Source organism: Heloderma suspectum, chromosome 10 (genome assembly GCF_057233095.1).
Source record: "Heloderma suspectum isolate Gila_16-S chromosome 10, 16-S_ref, whole genome shotgun sequence".
Taxonomy (NCBI): Eukaryota; Metazoa; Chordata; class Lepidosauria; order Squamata; family Helodermatidae; genus Heloderma; species Heloderma suspectum.
The window spans coordinates 37,772,958-37,794,458 of NC_139467.1; the positions used below are offsets into that span (position 1 = coordinate 37,772,958).

Consider the following 21,501-nt stretch of genomic DNA (forward strand, 5'->3'; position numbering starts at 1 on the left):
GTGGTTATGAGGGTACAGGGTGGGAAGAACCATGAACTGTGTCCTGAGCTTCTTGGAGCAAGGCTAGGCTAGACACGCAAGACATAGAAAGGGACAGCGAAGTCAGGACATGGAGGGAACTGAGGCAGGCATTAGGGAGAGAGTGTAGGGCACCCTCCCTCAACCCAGCACCCTCCAGATGTGTTGGACTACAGGCCCCATCATCCCCACCCAGCATGGGGTGCTGACTGGGGTTGATGGGCACTGCAGTCTGACACATCTGGAGAGCACTGACTTATGGTTGGCTGGAGGAAGGAAACCTGACACAGGGCTCCTGTACCCGTCTTGGTTTAAGAGCAGCTCCATAGAAAAATTCAAGAGCAAAACTGATTTGAAACCGGTCTTTTCTTTTTTAAAGTTACCCTTCTGAAATTACCCTGCCTCTCCTCATGTGTCCTGTTCTCCTGCATCTGCCTGCAGCCATTTGAATATGGTGACAGCCATTATTTTGATGGCCAAAGGCACCTACTTCTGCTGAATCATGTATGGCCAACACAACAGTTTTGTCGAGTTTATTTTTGCAGGTCCTTTTTGCTAATATTTTTTCGATGTGATACTGGAATGCGATCGTTGTGCAGTCAACGGACTTTTACTTCCTGCAGACTGCAGCAGAGAGGGGAAGCCGGGCCCTTCCACCAGCCCTGCTGAAAGATCCCTTGCTTTTTTCCTCTTCCCTCCCCATACCTTTTTCCTTATGTGCTGTGTCTTTTAAGATTGTACATCTGCGGGCAGGGACTGTCTTGTTCTATCGATTGTATGTAAGGTGCTCTGGGAGCCTTTTTGGCTCAGGAGTGGGAAAGAAAGAAAGAAAGAAAGAAAGAAAGAAAGAAAGAAAGAAAGAAAGAGACTCTTCTCATGTTTGGAGAAGGGCCCAGAGCTCAGTGACAGGGCTGGTTCTGAGCCAGGGACTGCAAGGCCCAGATCAAGAATCTGTTTTGAAGGCCAGGTCTCATCCATGGAATGTGTGAAGTGGCGATACAGCAGAGCGTGTGCAAAGCACCTTTTCCTCACAAACGAGTAAAAATTAAAAGCAGATGGCCCAAGTTCTACACCAAGAAAAGCTGAATTCTGCAACTTGTATACATTATGCAAACTAATAATGTTTAGTTGTTTAATAACGCATAATTGTTTCTCTTTTTGCACAATTTCTTCTGCCACTGTAAGTAGTATGAGGGGTTTTTGGAACTATGTGGGGTGCTGGAGCCTGGCCTCCGGACCTTTGGAAGTCCCTTTCTGCGACCCTTACTGCTTCTGGATATTTCAGCTGGTGTCGCCAGCACACTTCCAAGCACACCTCCATAACCATAAGGGCTAGAAATGTGCTTTCTCTCCAGAAACCAAAGCTGAGATTCTGAAGAAGAATTCTGTGCCCACTTCTATATTCCGTAGCTTTTCTTCCCCGGCACTTGTGTAGAACAGCTGCATACATTGAGCCATATGTGTAAAGGAGCTCTGTATGCATGATGCTCACTTTGGTTTTGGCTGGGAAGCAGAAGCAGCACCTGTATGCAGTGGAGGCCGGTGGCTCCGATGTCAGTGGGGTGGTGAATCCGCTCTGGGTTTCAGCCAGAACCAGTCAGAACTCTAAAGGAGCTCTCCAAGGTGCTCTGCAGAGTCAAACCCTTGCTTCGCACCTTGGAGAGCTCCTTTAGAGTTCTGACTGGTTCTGGCTGAAACCCAGAGCGGATTCACAGCCCCACTGATGTCGAAGCCACCAGCCTCCACTGCTGGAGGTAATACACAGCCATCGTGATTAGTAGTAGCCATTGATAGCCTTCTCCTCCATGAACTCTTCTAATCCCCTTTTAAAGTGAACGGCTTGGTCCTCTGTTCTGGCAGGGCTGGCTCTTGTGTTGGCATCTGCTCCTGCCAGATGCCTCTGTGTCTTTGTGCCCCCCTTACTCCACAAGTCAGTAGGGATGGATGGGCGCCCCAAAGATGGCCCAGATACGCCCCAAGAATGGCCCATGTATGCAAGATTACAGGTGTAAATGGGCCGTGAATGCCTGTAATGTTACATATATGGGCCATTCACAGTGCCATTTTGCGTAGGACTAGATGTGTGCATATTCGCAATCGCCATTTCTTTTTGCAAAATGGCACTCGCAGGTGGGTCCCGGGTGAGTGCCGGTGGCTCTGTGAGAGCGGTGTGTGTGTGTGTTGAGCAGGGGCTCGGCGGGCACGGCTTGGGGGCGCGGGCACGGTGTGTGTGTGACCGCTGGACTCCCGGACCGAATCAGGCACCTGCGCCACCCCTATGAGTCAGTAACATTGCTTCCAGATGGACAGCCCCTAGCGGTATTGTGCAAGCTATTCTGTCTTTCCCTGCTTAACGGGTTTCCTGCGGTAAGAAAAAGGATGGATGAAGCGGTAGGAAAACATAGGAGGGCTAGAAATGGGAGATGATGTCTGCACCAGCCATAAAATTCCGTGCATGTAGGAGGGCGATTGCGCCATCAAAGCCTCACCTGGAAGCACCCACAGACAACTCAGCTGTCGTTAGCTGGGAAAGTCTGTAGTTGCATGAGTCGTTCTTGCTCGAATCTCTGTAGGAGGTTTGTGCTGTGCATATTGATTTGGAGGTGAAGGGCCAGTGGCAGCTGGGTTTTGTTCAGCAACAAAGGTGCGAAGGCAACAGAATGCTAAAGCCGCAGCTCTTGGTAGTGGGAAGTGGGGGGGACGGATGGACAAAAGTATCCCAAGAGGGATGTTTCACCAGCCATACCTTTTATCTTCTTCCACTTGCACCCCGATGGAGTGAAACTCTCGCCGGCTTCTGTTTTCTGTGTCAGAATCGGATATGGTTTCCACCTTTGGGAGAGAGGAAGGAGAAAGGAAAATCAAAGCAAAGTGTGTGTGTGTGTGTGTGTGTGTGTGGAGATAAATGGGGAAGGAAGGAAGGAAGGAAGGAAGGAAGGAAGGAAGGAAGGAAGGAAATGTCAATCCCGAAGCAGTATCAAGTAGAGTGATGGGTTGATAAGTGGAAATAAAAAAAGAGAGAGTAGTAGAGAAAGAGACTGGTAAGGGGAGGAAAGAAAAAAAGTCAGAAGGAAGGAAGCATAACTGGAAGACAGAATAGAAAGGGTCAAAATGAAGCAAGGACAAAATAAGGCAAGACTGAGAAAGAAAGGGAAATATGGATATATAAAGTAAAAACCACAGAAAAGAGCAAAAGAACAAATAAAAGAAAGAAAGAAAGAAAGAAAGATGGGTAGATATGTGGATGAAAGGATAAAAGAATGAAAGAACATAAAGAAGGAGAGGATAAATTTGGGTAGACAAGTGGAAGAAGTAGAGGAGGGGACATCAGAAAAATAAAATAAAAGAACCAACAGAAGAAATGAATCAAAGAAGGTAGATGGATAGATCAGTGGAAGAAAATAATCCACCCAGAAAGAAAGAACAAAAGAGAAAAGGGATAGGTAAGTGGAAGAAAGACTAAGAAAGAAAGAAAGAGATGGATAAGTTAAGTAAGCAGTGGAATTTGAGTGGAAGAAAGAGAGCAAAGGAGAAAGATTCATAGCTGGGTGGGCTGGAGAGGGAACACTGAGTGCTCTCACAAAACAGGCATGTGGATTCTAAATTCCCAGCACCAGATGCAAAAGTAAATCCAAATAAACTCTATGAGCATAGAGCAGAGATCAAGCGTTATGGAATGCTGGCCTTTCCCTTTCATCCCTTCTTCCCGAGGGATGCCAAGCCAAGTTCAAAGGCACAGGCTTTATCGCCCAGACACTCCTGCCTGCAAGCTGGGTGGAGAGAGATCACCCCAAAATCCAGGACAGGGTCTTCATGGAATAATTTTGCTCCTTTGGCTTAAATGAAAAAACAAAAACAAAACTCCATAGCAATAGCAGTTGGAGTGTCAGACATGGAGGACCGGGGAGACCTGGGTTCAAATCTCTGCACAGCCATGAAGCTCAGTGGGTGACCTTCGTCCATCTCTCAGCCTGACCTACCTCACAGGGCTGTCATGAGAATAACATGGGGGGAGGGGAGGGGAAACCACATATGCTGCCTTGAGCTACATGAAGGAAAGGTGAGATGTAAATCAAATAAATAAATCTAAGTTATACCATTCATGTTCTATCCCAGCCTTCCCCAACTTGGTGAGGAAGATGTGTTGGACTACAACTCCCAGCCATCTGAAGGGCTGTCCTGTCCAGTTTTGGTATAATGAGAAACCATAAGAACTGTCTCCCATCAGCCGTTAGCACCAGGACAGCAGACAAACACACACAGGTTATCTGCTTGCAGCATTCCACACTATGGTGTGATGCATTGCATTTCTATTTGAATGACAATAATCGCATCTCAATTTGCATCTATACCTATTAATCAGCATATGCAAATTTAATGCAAATGCATGTCTTCTTTTGTCCTCTCTTTGGTGAAGCATTTCCTCTTTTTTGGCAATTCATAAGTGGCTACCCTATGCAGCATCCGTCCCAACCTGTGTTTCCTGTGGTCCAGGCCAGAAGAATGACAGGGAACATGCAAATGTCATGTAGTGCATCCCCTTTCAGCCCAGCCCTCAGGAAACACAGCTGGGATGCTGCCCGCTACGAGCAGATGTGATGAGGCTTTTAAAAGGAGGTGGTTTGGCGCAGTTCTAGGGGAAAATGTCCTGGCTTATTTATTTTAAAAATGTCCATACTCTGCCTTCATCCTCATGTCCCGCCTCCCTGCCAGAAAAAAAAACACGGAATCCAGGGTGGTGTACATAAAGCCTCTTCCAGTAGCCCTTAGCAGCAGTTTGACTGGCAGAAATCAGAAGTAACCATTTCCAGCATTTGGGGAACCTTTTGGGGAAATTTCCACAGGGTAGCCACGTGAATCTCTTGCAGCAAAATCAGCAAAGAGTCTTGTGGAAGTTTAAAGACTAACTCATTTATTCTGGCCTACACTGCCATGGACTATAGCCCTTTTCACCGGATGCAGGAGTATTATGGAGAATTCCAGGTGGTACATATAGTACGAATGGTGGTGGTGGGAAAGAAATGTGAGCAGTGAGGTCAGAATGAAATTCAATGCAGAAAGCACTGACAGTGACAATGAATTTATTAACAGTGGCCGTTCACAGCTTTTCTCAGCATGGAGAGAAGCTTTGCCACCTTCTGACTGCAAATTGAGCTGATGTTATAATGGCACATGAGTTGGGGCCAGCGAAAAAGGTAGCAGCTCCCTTTTCCTGCCAGGGAAAAGCTTCATCTGCTAAATTTCTGCACATCAAGCTGCTTTTAAAGCTACTGGTAACCGAACAAGAACAACCACCAAGGTGGAAATTCTAGATGGCCTATGATTGCCTTGACTGTAGTTGAACGAGCCCCTAGTGATGACCGAAGTGGAAACAATAAATGGGGCATTTCAAACACCTTCAACTGTATGCAAACTACTGATTTCCTCTGTAGAACACAAGGCCTTGTTCCTGCACCTTTATAAAACAGTGGCTGCGGCTTAATTGATTCATTTTGCGTCAGCTTCGAGTGATTCGTTAAGAGCCGGAGACCCTGCTTTCAGCATTTTTGACCTTGTCAAACAAGCAACCGCGCACCATGAAGTCGGATCAGACGCTTCCTTTCCGCCAACGTGCCCCCTCGGCTGAGCCGCTCCGATACACTTGTCTGAACTTCATTTAACCTCTCCCCGTAACACCTGTGCTGATTCTAACTGACAAGGGACAGGCCTGCTAATGAAGCACAAATAAACGGCAAGCAGGAGGAAATGCAAATTTAGGAGACTCATAAAAACTGAAATGAGCAAAAAGCGGAGAGCGACGGAATCTGGATTAAGCAGGTGCCTGCCTTGGATCTCTTTTCCATTAGAAGTTTGAAGTTCTCATGAAAAAGAGGAATCTTTGCTTGCTGTAACTGAGAACATCATGAAACAATGGGATTTTCCACTTCTGGGTGGACATAGCCTCAATTTACCCCTTCAGGCCTTTTCTGTTGCCAACATGAGTTGAGAGAAGGGTTGTCATTCCATATTCCCTTGCTAGAAGGATGGAGGACATCTTTCATCCTTTTTGAAGAGGACAGTCCATCCAACTCTCTCTCTGCTCAGGAAGAGAGAACTAATGAATGTTGCAACAGCCTCCATTGCTCCTTTAACTCTGGCTTCTCCTACTAGATTTCCAGTCAATAAGGATATACATAAGGATCCAAATAAGGACATGTATTCATTTTGCAAAGAATGGAAAATTTAAACGAACGGGGCTCATTAATTTCATTTGAATCATAACCAGTAAAGAAATGAATATCGGAGTAACAAATGAATCCTGGATCTCATATATTCATTTGTTTCCTTTTGTTATGTACCTATGTTTTGGAACTTCCTACCGAAGGAAGCCTGCCTCACCCCCTTTTCTGTAAATTGGTAAAACCTTCCCTTTTTTAGAACGCATTTGGGCTGTCAAGGTTTTTTTTTTTTTTAACTGAACTAGTTTGAACTGTCTCTGGATTTTGTACAACCCTTTTCTTGCTGTCATTTTCTGTTATTTCCTGCTGCTTTTGTAGTGTTTTGTGTTTTAGGGTTAGATTACAAGCAATGTTTTAAACCCACCTTCCCTGACCTGGTGCCCCTCCAGATGTTTTGCACTACAACTCCTACCATTCCTGACCATTGCTGGGCATCTCTGTTTCAGGGCAGAGAGCAGGGCAAACAAGCCAGGGATAAGCCATGCTTCTGGGTTCAGACATCAAGCCATGGCTTAAACAAGCCAGACTTCATAAGTCATCAACAAACCATGGGTTCTATTTGTGGTATATAAATCATGGTTTGTTTGAGGGCATGGGTTTGGATGTGACAGGTCAGCTATCAACAAATCATCCCATGGTTTAGTGTTATGTGTAAACCAGGTCTATGTTTTAGATCAGGGATAGGACACCTGGTGCCCTCCAGATGTTTTGGGCGACAATTTCTGTTATCCCTGACCATTGGCAATGCTGGCTGGGGCTGGTGAGAGTTGTAGTTCAAAGCATCTGGAAGGTGCCAGGTTGTCTATTCTTGTTTTAGATAGTAATTAGGCTGCATATCTGTGTGCCTATAAAACAGGCACCCTTTTTCTTAGCTGTCTGAAATTTGCCAGGTCCAACCCCCTTAAGGGGTACTAAAGTGTCTTAAAATTTCATGCCAACTGGATGGAAAAAAACAGAAGTTCCGAATGCAGAAGAACACTTGGCTATCTCATTGAAAGCAATGGAAATGAATGAACAAAAATGAATGACTGAATAACGAATGAAACATGTGAAGGTCAAAATAACAAAAATGAATGGAATAATAAAACAAAACAAAATCTTGCACTCCCCTTATAACAAAAACTTCTTATCCCATGACCTAGCCTTCTGCTGCATTGCTAGCAAAGTAATATAGAATCAGATTAATAGGATCAAGTGCTTAAATGAGATGTTCAAACCACCTAGCTCACCTTCATGTACGCAGCTAGACCAAGTCATCTTTGATGTTTAAATCCCTCCTCCTACTAAGTACTAGGATGGAAATTATCCACTGCAAAGTTCTGGCATGAAAGCCCTATTGAAACAAATGGGTGCTGAGCATGAGGGGCACAATGTGTCTCTGACTGCACAGACACACAGTGGCCTGATGCGTACATAATGCTACCCCATGGTTTATTTCAACCATGGTTTGTTGCCCTACCCAGGGTTTATCTGGCAGATGATTAAACAAACCATGCTTTGTTTTCTCAGTCCCTGGGTTGCTTGTTTCCCTCCTCCTTCGCCTGCTCTCTCCCTGTATCCCAACTACTTTTGCGGCAGTACAGTATTGGCATGTGAAAAGGCTTTTTTTTAAATTTTATTTTTACCACTCTTGCCTGCTGCCTTTGTAGCCTGGCAAAACAACCCATGAAAAATCCAGGATTCTGTGTTTACATGCAATGACAACCCATGGCTTAAACAACTTACAGTTCACAACCCAACAACAGACCATGGGTTCTCTTCGTGGGTTGTTTGTGCTTAGCAACTCATAGTTAATCCACAGTGCTGGGTCTGCAAGTAACAACATACAATTTACCAAGCCATGGTTAATTAAACCATGGTTTGTCGTTATGTGCAAACCAGGTCATTGCACCCTCCATTGGCCTTGTAATATTCTGGCTCTTTGCTAGTATAAATCAAAGGATAGTAAGCATGGCAGGTTACCAGAAAAAGTAGAATGAGATTGAATTCTCATTGGGATGTAAGGTAAACACTCCCTGCTGCTAAAGATCTCATATGACCCCAAAGAAGGTGCAACATACCAAGGTTTTATTTCGGGGGTTTTGGCCACCCTGGGAAAGACATTCCTGGATGAACTGAACACCCTGCAATGTCACAGAGAATTCTGTGGCACACTTTGCATTTGTGCTTGGAGTTGGCCAACCCAGAAGCAACTTAAGACACTAAGCACTTGCAAAGCTTCCTGGATGGTAGGGAACTTATTTTATTTTATTTTATTTTATTCATTTTATTTTATTTATTTCATTTCTATACTGCCCAATAGCCAAAGCTTTCTTATTTAATTGGCTCACTTCCCCCACACCTGCCCCCTGCCCCTAGGATTCAAATTTCCTGCAACTTCAAGCCCATCCTCAACCTACCTGAACTCCAATAGATGGGCGCCATTTCCTCTGACGAGCCAAACTTCTCAGCTCCTCCCTCCCTGGAATCGTCCTGATGATGAGGGTGGAGGGTTTGGGGGAAGTCCTGGGTTGGATGGAAGGCAAGTCCAGGGACATGGCAGTGATCTTGGTACTTTCTAAGCTCTCAGTGGAATTGCAGCGCTTGGCAGCCTCTTTGGACCATGACGGGCTTCTGTTGATCTCTCTGGGCAAGAAGCTGTCATGGGTGGACTCAGTGCTGCTCTGTGTTGTAACGGAAATGAGGGGCTTGGCTTTGATCCCTGAAGGGAGGGGAGGTGGAGCTTTCCTGTAACTAAAGGCTACATGGAGTTTGGGGGTGGGAAGGGAAGAGAAAGGACAGGAAAGAAAGCAAAAGGAGTCAGTTAAAAGGGAGGTCTATGGTGTGAAGGCACCTATTGGCCTGGACCCGTGAAATTGCACAGGGTGAGATAACTCCCCCACCCCTCATGCCTGCCAGGTTCTGGAAGTGTTTTACACACACACAGTTTATTGATAGCCCTGGCCCAAGACTGAGACGATTGCTGAAGGACCTTATCAGCCTTGGTTTTTCTGACTTTCCCGTACAAATACAAGTAGCTTTCAGTTTACTCATTAAGAAAACTAGGGTGGACATTTTTAAATACTCCAAATAAATAAAATGCAATATCCCTGCAAGTGGTTGTCTGTGGGCCAGAGCAAGGTGGGGCAATGGTAGAGCAGGTCCCAGATTCCATCCCCAGCATCTCCAGGTAGGTCTGGGAAAGACCCCCATGTGGAACCCTGGACAGCCTCTGCCAGTCAGCATAGACTAGCCTTCCCCAACATGGTGACCTCCCGATGTTTTTGACTTCAATTCCCATTAGTCCCAGCCAGCATGACCAATGGTTGGGAATGCTGGGAGTTGTAGTCCAAAACATTGGGAGGGCACCAGGTTGGGGAATGCTGGTGCAGACAATATTGAGCTAGATGGACCATTGGTCTTACTCAATATAAAGGCTGTTCATCTTAAGAGAAGGGTGGTAGCTCAGTGGTAGAGCTCCTGCTTTGCATGCAGAAGGTTCCAGATTCAATCCCTGGTATCTCCAGGCAGGGCTGGAAAAGAGCCCTGTCTCAAATTCTGGAGAGCCACTGCCCATCAGTGTAGACAGTACTGAGCTGAATAGACCAATAGACCAATGATCTGACTTGGTATAATTATCATTATTATTTTATTTTAATTTTATTTATTACATTTTTATACTGCCCAATAGCCAAAGCTCATTTGGGTGGTTCACAAAACAAAATGTAAAGCCATCAAATACAACGTAATATAAAAATATGAACAAGTTTAAAACAGAATAAAACTAGAGTTAAAAACCAAAGTAAAAGTCAGCAGCAATGTAAGGATCTTAAAACACTAACACTTTTTTAAAAACAAACAAAACAAAAAGACTTAAAAGCCTGGGAAGATGAAAAGGTCTTCACCTAGTGCAGAAAAGACCACAATGTAGGTGCCAGGGGAGCCTTTCTGTGGAGGGCACTTTGCAACTGGGGTGCCACCTCCAAGAAGACCATCTCTTTAGTAGTTACCTTGGGATGGGTGGACAAACAATGTTCGAAATCGCCAGGATTCTCCAAACATCGTCTCACCCCTTGTCTCATGCCTGATTCCTGTTTGTGTTTGCAATTGCTGCTCGCTGTGCATGAACAGGACACTTACATGAATGGAGCAGCAATCGAATGGGAGAGTTGCGCAACTTCCCCCAACTTTGTGCAAATCTCCCCAAATTTGCATCAGTTTCCTCATTTGCGCCACTTTCCTCCACAGACTAAAGTGGGGCTGATTCAGTCCATGGAGGAAATTTGTGCAAATGAGGAAATACACTCAAATCAAACTGGGAATCAGGGACAAGACAAATGTGAGGACGTGTTTGACCATTTGTGAATATTTTGGGCGGACTTGTCCTCATGCTCGCCTTTGGAGCTACAAACCAGGCACACTCACATGTTTTGTGGGCAAAAATGAAATTCTCATACATCCCCATGGCCACCCACCTCACCTCATTTGGTGAGGGGACCTGGCGGAAGGCCTCTGAAGATGATCTTAGGGTCCGGACAGGTATACATGGGAGGAAAAGATCCTTCAGGTAACCTGGCCCCAAGCCCTTTAGGGCTTTAAAAGTCAGTACCAGCAGCTTAAGGCATCTTCATATGTCCGACATTGGTACTTACAGGTACTTGGCTTGAGGATGCTGCTGGTGAGGGGCTGGCCAGGCTGGTGGGTGGTCGTTGCCATGGTGAAGAGAGAGAGGCAGTCATCATCCTGGGAACAGCCGGCCTGAATAGCCCTCAGGTAGCTATGGCTGCGCATGCGGAAGCATCCGGGCAGGTCCAAGGCCTCTACAGCCTGCGACTCCACCTCACCAAAAACAGACTCACACACGGCCTCAAACTGGTGGTTCAGCTCCTCGTTAATCTGGGGAAAGAGGAAGACCACAGAGGGGTGCGGGGGGCAGTCAATGGAGCTCGGACCAAGACTTGTTTCAAATATTACACAGCAACGCAGGTTAGCTGAAGAGAGTACAATCCATGGGGAGCCACACCCAATCCCAGCTCTCCGATGGGTGAACCTGTATGTGCTCCTGTCAGGGTTCCCCTTAGGACTTGGACCCTCTGGGCAACTCCTTAAGGATCTCTGGCCTCCTTAAAGGTCCCACCTTCCTTCTTTTAAACGTCGCCTTCCCAGTAATGTGGGGGTTAGGCTTTAAATGTGGGGTGACTGACATTCCAGACACCTGGGGTTTTTAACCACAACAGTTTACTGGTAAATTAAAGCATGCAAATTACAACTAGAGGTATCTACAGAATAGAGCTGAGTGATACAAAGGTGTTAAGAGAAAATAAAGGCTGCAAAAACGCTAGCTGCACTTTGACTTCTTCAGGCTGCTTCTTCCTGCTCTCTCTTCAGCTCTGGTCTTCTGCTTCTCTCTTACTGGCTCTCTCTCTCTTTTATCCCCTCCTACCCCAAAACCAGAAGTGCAGTTTCAAACCAGAAGAAATGAAACTTAATTCAGGAAGATGAAACCTAACCAGGGAAATGAAACTATTCTTTCAAGTTTCCCAACAACCCGCCCCCCCCGCCCCGGCCTCTAGGCCTGACCTTTTTACCTTACCTCTGTAGGCCTCAAACTTTCACAGCTCCCAAACATCTATTTATCACATTTACATGCTACACCTAAAGAACATAGTGTGAAGCTTCCCAAATTTGAGCCAGTGCTTCCTAGAGCTTATCTTAGTGAAGGGTTTTCAGTGCCAGAGCTCAGCTGCGGAACAACGTAATACTATGTGTAAATTAGGTTGGCAAGTTTGACGGGGTTGAATGAGTAGAGCGATCAACTGAAGCTTAAATTGAATTGGTGGGGTTCCAAATTAAAAGCAAACCTGTTTTTTATGGCTATTTTGGTTTTGGTGTGGTGCTGTAATTGAGAATCCCCCCCCCCCCATCTGAAGATGGCCTTTGCAACAATGGCATTAGACTAAGTTAGTTGCACTTAGGTCCCATTGAAATCAAATGTTTGTCATGACTAATTTAAGTCCCACTGATTTCAATGGGATCTAAGTGTGATGGATTGTCTGGGTCCCACACAATGAGTATTTCCTTTGGTTTGTTAAATCAGAAGTTATCTCACAGATTTCAATATCTCAAAAAGACACATATAATTAAGGTTTTCATGGCTGGCAGATGTATTTTAGCTTTGATTAGGTGTCATAAATGATATCCTCAGTGAATTGATCCCATCTTTTTTTTAAAAAAATCTAACCTCGTGGTCATTGCCACATCTTGCACCAGTCTTAGCTTAATTATGTATTGTGTGAAGAAGTATTTTTTTCCCCCTTTCACCTCTTCTGAGCCTAGCAATGCTGTCATGGACAACAGTCCCCTATCCTCCTGCCCTCTGCTCAAAACCAGGCCTGCTTCTCTGCAGATTCCAAAGAAACGCTAGCAAAGTCTTCTCCAACCATATGTGTCGGACTGCAGCTCTTACCATTCCTAGCTATGCTGCCTGGAAACGAGGGCAGCTGCAGTCCAACACATCTGGATGGTGCCAGGTTGGGGGAGGCTGGGCTAGTGAGCTGCATGCAAACAATTTGCACACATGTCATGCTTTTTCTTGGGAGAAACATAACAGGAAAAAAGCACAGTGCGCAAAGTGGATCCCAGTGAACCAGTGTTGGTCTGGTACGTTTGCTTTCACTTTCACTTCCCTGCTTTCTGTCATATTGCAGATGCAACAGTAGGAAGTGCAGGCAACCCTCAGAAATACTAAATTTGAATTTGGGCTCTGAAGTCTCTTAAAAGTTTACATAGGGAGGCGGTGGGCTCTCCCACACTGGAGGCATTCAAGATGAGGCTGGACAGCCATCTGTCGGGGATGCTCTGACTTGGGTTCCTGCATTGAGCAGGGCGTTGGACTCGATGGTCTTATAGGCCCCTTCCAACCCTACTATTCTATGATTCCAAGGGTCTTATAGGCCTCTTCCAACCCTACTATTCTATGATTCTATGATTCCGAGGGTCTTATAGGCCCCTTCCAACCCTACTATTCTATGATTCTGAGGGTCTTAAAAGCCCCTTCCAGCCCTACCATTCTATGATTCCGAGGGTCTTATAGGCCCCTTCCAACCCTACTATTCTATGATTCTATGATTCCGAGGGTCTTATAGGCCCCTTCCAACCCTACCATTCTATGATTCTATGAGACCATTGGTCTAGCTAGCCCAGTACTGCTGACACTGACTGGCAGCAGCTCTCTGGGGAAGGCCAGGTTCTCTTCTCGATCATCCTAGAGTGCAGCACATGGAATAATGGGCTCAAGTTACAGGAAGCCAGATTCCGGCTGAACATCAGGAGAAACTCCTTGAGAGTTAGAGCAATGCGCCAATTGAACGGATTACCTAGGGAGGTGGTGGGTTCTCCCACACTGGAGGCTGGACAGCCACTTGTCAGGGATGCTCTGACTTGGATTCCTGCATTGAGCAGGGCGTTGGACTCGATGGTCTTATAGGCCCCTTCCAACCCTACTATTCTATGATTCCTTTCCAGCTAGGCACTCAAAAAATGTGGGGCCCAGGCCCATAGGACACAAATCTGCATAACATTTGCATATGCTGATTTATATCTATATAAGCACATGTAGAAATAATGACTAGGAAGTATTTAAATTTCACAGGAGGCACAGCCAGCCAATCCATTTCTCATCTAAATCGTCTCAGATAAAATAAATTCTTCAGTTAATTTGCACCCTGCTCAATGTCATCCCAAGTCAATGGAAAAAGTTTCCCCCTCCTCTGTGCTTAATTGCCATCCAGGAAGAGAGCGGTGGTGTTGCAGCATGTGGGGTGTTGCAGCATGTGAAGAGGGGAGAGTTAACCGTTCTCTTGCTAGCTGCAATCCCTTGAAAATCACTCTCTGCATGTCAATTAAGCCAAGAACAACCTTCCATTGGTACCAGTGGACACTCAGGGCTCTAAGAAATAGATTCAGGGCTGAGGCCCCATGAACCCAGGCCTAGCAACACACCTGATTCCAGCACTAATCTGCATAAACTATGTACAGGAAGCCTGAAAGTCAGCAGCGTGGTGCACCCATGAAAGGCACGCAGGCATGAGCATGGGTTATCAGCAAAAGCGAGGCATGGAACGGTAGGTGGGTTCAAGAATAATCCACAAGTCACGGAGATGGTGTGAGGTGGCCATGCGCCAGGACACAGGGTAGCAGCCAAGGCATGCCAGTCTTGATGCTGTCCGACTGAATTTCTGGCATCTGACTGAATTCAGCCATTTTGAGTGGTGACCGAAGCGAGGCACAGAGGGCTTGCATGATAGAGACATGCAGGCAGAGCAAGTTCCTTATTTGCATTGTGGCCCTATCACCCCAATGTAACTTTTCAGTTTGGTATCACATGTGAGGGCTGAGTGCCACTTTTCTTAGCTCCATGGTGGCAGCAGCATTGGCCGCTCCATGCTCCACAAAGGAGGGGAACGCTGATTTTTTTTTCTGGGGCATTTCTTAATAGAACATCTCCTGGAGGAGTGGAGGAGGAACTGCAGGCTTTGCATTCAAGTACAGTACCCACAAACCCTCTGCAGGAACAAAGATATGCAAGCAAATTCCACAAAAAAGATTTTTCTCCCATTATTTCCTCACAAAGTACTGCTTTCTAGGATTTATATTTCACTTTGCAGTCATGGTTCCACATCTGAAGGTACACAACCCAAATCATCTTGAAGATGTTTCCCCCCTCCCCACCCCCGCCACTCTCCACGTCCTCTATCCTGTTCCCCTCCCACAACCCAACAGCTCAAGACCAAAGCACCTCACCTGCCCGGTGGTGAAGGAACGTCCATACCCTTGTCCCCGTGGTCGGATTCGGGGTGATGTGCAGCAGCTGGGACAGTTACAGATATATGAGTCAGAATAGTGTCTACTTGCAAACCTAATGAGAGACACGGGGAAGAAAGGCTTCTGAACAAAACCCAAAGCATGACATGAGCACGACATATGGACATGACGCTGGGCAGGTTTGCTTGGTCTTTACAAACATAAGAAGAACTCCTGCTCATGTTCCCCAGCAACTGGTACTCAGAGGCAAACTGTCTCTGATACTGGGAGGTTGGTGGCTCCGATGTCAGTGGGGTGGTGAATCTGCTCTGGGTTTCAGCCAGAACCAGTCAGAACTCTAAAGGAGCTCTCCAAGGTGCTCTGCAGAGTCAGACCCTTGCTTCACACCTTGGAGAGCTCCTTTAGAGTTCTGACTGGTTCTGACTGAAACCCAGAGCGGATTCACTGCCCCACTGACATCGAAGTCACCAGCCTCCACTGCTGGAGGTAATACACAGCCATCGTGATTAGTAGTAGCCATTGATAGCCTTCTCCTCCATGAACTTATCTAATCCCCTTTTAAAGTCATCCAAGTTGGTGGCCATCACGAATTCCATAGTTGAACCATGCATTGTGTGAAGAAGTCCTTCCTTTGACCTGTCCTGAATCTCCTGCCATTCAGCTTCATGGGATGACCCCATTGAGGAGTTCTAGTATTTTGAGAGAGGGAGGAAAACTCATCCCTGTCCACTTTATGCAAGATGTGGAGAAATGTTATATTCTTCTATTACGGCATTCCCCAACCTGGTGCCCTTTAGATGTTTTGGACTTCCACTCCCATCAGCTCCCACTAGCATGGCCAATGGTCAGGAATGCTGGGGGTTGTCAGCCAAAACATCTGGAGGGCATCAGGTTGGGGAAAACTGCTCTACCATGTCTCCCCTTGCTTGCCTGTTTTTTCTAAGCTCAAAAGCCTTTGCAAGCTCTCAACCTCCATTCAGCAGGCCTAAGACTTTGCTGCCAAGATCACTATATCACTAAAAGGAGATATAGATGGATGGGAGGCTTTACTATGGATTCTATGGTTACTCTGGCCCCCAGATACAAGTGAACCGTACGTCATGGCCCTCATCCTGCGTGGTGGTAGGGGTCTGACAAAGAGGAGGAGAACCAGCTGGATCAAGAAGACTAGTGATGCAAGCTGTGGAGGTGCTGAACTCAGACTCTGGCCTCGGTGCTGAACACAATCCTGGTATCCAAGGCCTCTTGAGCCAGAGCTGCTTGAACTGGGGGCCCAGGAGAGCACCCCCCTCCCCTAGACAAATTCCTCCTAGGAACCAGAACCTTTTACATCCGGGGCCTCTTGTTTCCAAGAGGAGGCAAAATGCAAGATGGGAGCTGACTGTGAGATAATGGAGCATTAGGTTGCAGGACAGAGGACTACTCCTTTATGCCTCTCCACCCTTCAGAAAGGGGGCAGGGCCTGGGAGGAGGTAGTCTGATCCAAGAGGGATAAAAGGTCTCAATTGAGCTCCAGTCCTCATTGGAGCTATTGGTCTCCTTGGAGCTATCCAAGGTCCTGCAACTCCAAAGTCCTGCAACTGGGGTTGGACTTGATGGTCTTATAGGCCCCTTCCAACTCTATGATTCTATGGTCCAGCCTGACCCTACCTGCAACTTGCTTCATAAAGTCAACCTCAAGCATTCCTGTGGGCTCCCACTCATGGTCAAGACAAGACAACCCGGACTTATTGGCCGTCATCCATTTAAAAAAGGACGGCTCATTTTTGTCCCATTCCCTGAGCCTTTTTCCAGTGATATCTGGGGAAAGTTAGCTCTCTTCTTAGTTTCTTACTTGGTTCTGGCCTGATCTACACTGGAGGAACGGCGGTACCCATCACGTCGGGTCAAGCCCTTGGGAGACACCTTGGTGCTGGTGTCCGAGTCCCCACTGTCGTCGTCTCCCATGGCTTTGATGTAGCTGCCACTCCGCATCCGTCGACAGGGTATCTCGCCATCCTTCCCCGAGGGTGGGTATCCTCCCCAATCATCCTGTGGAACCTGGAGGGAGAAGAGACTTCATGCAGTGTGTGTGTGCACGTGCATGCTGGATCATTTGGGGTCAGTAGAAAGGTCCACGGAAGATCCTGGCTGTGACTTAAGGCAGCCTCTACAGTAGGGATGCTGGAGAAATCCGAGATGGACTAAAATAAGCTCAGATTTCTAAATATCTGACCTGCGGAATCCTCTGTGGACCGACCTCCTCAGGCCGTGTGGAGTCTGTGGACTTCTGCATCTGTCTTTTTTACTTTCCCAAAATTTATGCATATTTATTCATAGGAAAATACGTAAGTTTCTGCTGAGACTGGTAAATATACATGGGGAAAAGTTGAATGGAACAGGGGACAATACACTCAATGTTACTTACTAAGGTAAATTATGTACATCATTGCAAACCCTCTTACGGAATTATTTGCATTTTTTTTGCACAACGAAAAAAAATTCTCATCTGTCTGTGAGTGGATGACAGAACAAAACATCCCTGGCAATCTGTGAAACACAGACGGAGTGGATTTTGTGTCAATCTGTAGAACCCTACTCTACAGTAGAGGTGTTGAACCTCTTTCCACCGAGGGCCAAATTCCATTTTGGAGAAGCTCTCAGGGACCGCATTCCAGTGCTGGGTGGGGCCAAAGGATGGGAGAAAAAGAGCAGCATCTTCTTGTTGTTGTTGTTCAGTCGTTAAGTCGTGTCCAACTCTTTTCCTGCCTGCTGCGAAGCCTTTGGCGAGGCAGTTCAACCTTTTAGAATTGGGAAGAAACTGCACAAAAGCTGGACAGCTACCAAAGGGGCAGAAGTTTGGGGGTGGGGGAAGTGGAGTGGGGCCCAGGGCAGTGGAGGCCAGTGGCTCCGATGTCGGTGGTGTGGTGAATCAGCTCTGGGTTTCAGTCTGAACTCTAAAGGGGCTCTCCAAGGTGCTTCCCATTGACTGCTTTGCACCTTGGAGAGCTCCTTTAGAGTTCAGACTGGTTCTGCCTGAAACTTGAAGCAGATTTGTCGCCCCAACAACACTGGGGCCACCAGCCTCCAATGGCCAAGGGAAGGGTGTGTGGTCATCTGGGGAACCTCGAAGCTCAGATGTTGGCCCCTGGGCCAGAGACACTGCACCCCTGCTCTCCAGAGATGCACTATGGCAGAGGGGGGCATCCTGTGCCCCCGGCTTCACGCCTTGTGGCCCCTGGCTTAATTTCAATAGCCCTCTGTATGCAGTCAGTTCAGAGCTTTGGGAAGAGCAGCCTGACCCTTCCCTGGCAGCCTGGTTTATGGGAAAGAAGAGGGAGGTAGAGAAAATGGGGTGGCAGAAAGAGAAAAGCTGTGACCCTCCCACTTTTGGATCTGGTCCCACCCATCGCTGACACATGGCCCCAACCGATTATCCACGAGATAATGTGGCCCTCAAGAGGGAAAAAAGTTTGCCTGGCCTGGCACTATCGGGTTTGAGGGAATGATTGGGCACCCTGACAGACTAGCTAGGAAACCTGAGGATATACAGTCAGGGCCAGAAATATTGGAACAAGGATAACTGTTTTGGCGATTGGCCTCTGTACACCACCACATTGAAGTTGAAAGGAAACACACCCAGATGGGAGCGAAGTCAGGACTTTCAGCTGTCATTCAAGGGGTTTGGCAAAAGTGGGGCACTAACCATTCAGGAAGGACAGCCAGTGGCATATACACACACACCCGTCGTTGGGGGCTCATAAGTAATGGAACAAGCCAACATCATTTCAAACTTAAGGATTGCCTTTAATTGTTGTTGTTGTTGTTCAGTCGTTCAGTCGTGTCCGACTCTTCGTGACCCCATGGACCATAGCACGCCAGGCCTTCCTGTCCTGCGCTCTCTCCCGGAGCGTGCTCAAGTTCATATTCATTGCATCGGTGATGCTATCTAGCCATCTCATCCTCTGCCGTCCCCTTCTCCTTTTGCCTTCAGTCTTTCCCAGCATCAGGGGCTTTTCCAGAGAGTTTCTCTTCACATTAGGTGGCCAAAATATTCGAGCTTCAGCTTCACTATCTGTCCTTCCAATGAGCACTCAGGGTTGATTTCCTTTAGGATTGACTGATTTGACCTCCTTGCAGTCCAGGGGACTCGTAAGAGTCTTCTCCAGCACCACAGTTTGAAAGCATCAATTCTTCGGCGCTCAGCCTTCCTTATAGTCCAGCTCTCACAGCCATACATTACTACTGGGAAAACCATAGCTTTGATTAGACGGACCTTTGTCGGCAAGGTGATGTCCCTGGTTCTTACTATGCTGTCTAGGTTGGCCATAGCTTTCCTCCCAAGGAGCAAGCGTCTTTGAATTTCATGGCTACAGTCACCATCTGTGGTGATCTTGGAGCCCAAGAAAGTAAAATCTGTCACTGCTTCCATTTCTTCCCCTCCTATATGCCAGGAAGTGATACGGCCAGATGCCATGATCTTAGTTTTTTTAATGTTGAGTTTCAAACCAGCTTTTGCACTCTCCTCTTTCACCCTCAACAAGAGGCTCTTTAGATCCTCTTCGCTTTCTGCCATTAGGGTGGTATCGTCTGCATATCGGAGGTTGTTGATAATTCTCCCAGCAATCTTAATTCCGACCTCTGATTCATCCAACCCGGCATTTCTCATGATGTACTCTGCATATAAGTTAAATAAGCAGGGTGACAATATGCAGCCTTGTCGTACTCCTTTCCCAATTTTGAACCACTCGGTTGTTCCATGTCTGGTTCTGACTGTTGCTTCTTGACCCTCGTACAGGTTTCTCAGGAAACAGGTAAGGTGGTCTGGTACTCCCATCACTTTCAGAATTTGCCACAGTTTGTTGTGATCCACACAATCAAAGGCTTTAGCGTAGTCAATGAAGCAGAAATAGACGTTTTTCTGGAATTCTCTTGCTTTCTCCATGATGCAGCGAATGTTGGCGATTTGATCTCTAGTTCCTCTGCCTCTTCGAAACCCAGCTTGTACTTCCAGTAGTTCTCGGTTTGCATACTGCTGAAGCCTAGCTTGTAGGATTTTGAGCATCACCTTGCTGGCATGTGAAATGAGCACAATTGTGCGGTAGTTTGAACACTCTTTGGCGTTGCCCTTCTTTGGATTTGGAATGTTAACTGACCTTTTCCAGTCTTGCGGCCATTGTTGAGTGTTCCAAATTTGTTGGCATATTGAATGCAGCACTTTAACAGCATCATCTTTTAGGATTTTAAATAGCTCAGCTGGAATACTGTCATCTCCACTAGCTTTGTTGTTAGTAATGCTTCCTAAGGCCCACTTGACTTCACTCTCTAGGATGTCCGGCTCAAGTTCAGTGACCGCACTATCATGGCTATCAGGGACATTCAGATCTTTCCTGTATAGTTCTTCTGTGTATTCTTGCCACCTCTTCTTAATCTCATCTGCATCTGTTAGGTCCCTGCATTCTTTGTCCTTTATCATGCCCGTCTTTGCACAAAACGTTCCCTTGAGATCTCCGATTTTCTTGAAGAGATCTCTAGTCTTTCCCATTCTGTTGTTTTCCTCGATTTCTTTGCATTGTTCATTTAAGAAGGCCTTCTTGTCTCTCCTTGCTATTCTCTGGAACTCTGCATTCAGTTGGATATATCTTCCCCTTTCTCCCTTGCTTTTTGCTTCCCTTCTTTCCTCAGCTACTTGTAAAGCCTCCTCAGACAGCCACTTGGCTTTCTTGCATTTCTTTTCTTTGGGATGGATTTCGTTGCTGCCTCCTGAACAATGTTACGGACCTCTGTCCATAGTTCCTCAGGCACTCTGTCTATCAGGTCTAATCCCTGAAATCTATTCCTCACCTCCACTGTATATTCATAAGGGATATGATTTAGGTCATACCTGAATGGTTTAGTGGTTTTCCCTACGTTCTTCAATTTAAGCTGAAATTTTGCAAGAAGCAGCTCATGATCTGAGCCACAGTCAGCTCCAGGTCTTGTTTTGACTGACTGTATAGAGCTTCTCCATCTTTGGCTGCAAAGGACATAATCAATCTGATTTCGATATTGACCATCTGGTCATGTCCATGTGTAGAGTTGTCTCTTGTGCTGTTGGAAAAGAGTGTTTGCTATGATCAGCGTGTTCTCTTGGCAAAACTCTATTAGCTTTTGTCCTGCTTCATTTTGTACACCAAGGCCATGCCTGCCTGTTATCCCAGTGATTTCTTGACTTCCTACTTTAGCATTCCAATCCCCTATGATGAAGAGGACATCTTTTTTTGGTGTTAGTTCTAGAAGGTGTTGTAGGTCTTCATAGAACCGATCAACCTCAGCTTCTTCGGCATCAGTGGTTGGGGCATAGACTTGAATTACTGTGATGTTGAATGGTTTGCCTTGGATTCGTACTGAGATCATTCTATCATTTTTAGGATTGTACCCCAGTACGGCTTTTCCCACCCTTTTGTTGACTATGAGTGCTACTCCATTTCTTCTAAGGGATTCT

At 46.4% G+C, this 21,501-nt stretch overlaps 1 protein-coding gene across 1 annotated transcript in view; it reads right to left on the bottom strand.

The window, feature by feature from the left end:
• DLGAP3 (DLG associated protein 3) overlaps nt 1-21,501 on the bottom strand; it is a 63,052-nt gene that overhangs the window by 18,165 nt on the left and 23,386 nt on the right. Inside the window, exons 2-6 of the mRNA XM_084814416.1 lie at nt 16,873-17,078; nt 15,018-15,132; nt 10,868-11,111; nt 8,636-8,976; nt 2,765-2,850 (exon numbers count right to left, since the gene is read on the bottom strand). Of these exons, the coding sequence (XP_084670542.1) occupies nt 2,765-2,850; nt 8,636-8,976; nt 10,868-11,111; nt 15,018-15,132; nt 16,873-17,078 (992 nt within the window). The remainder of the gene's footprint in view (nt 1-2,764; nt 2,851-8,635; nt 8,977-10,867; nt 11,112-15,017; nt 15,133-16,872; nt 17,079-21,501) is intronic.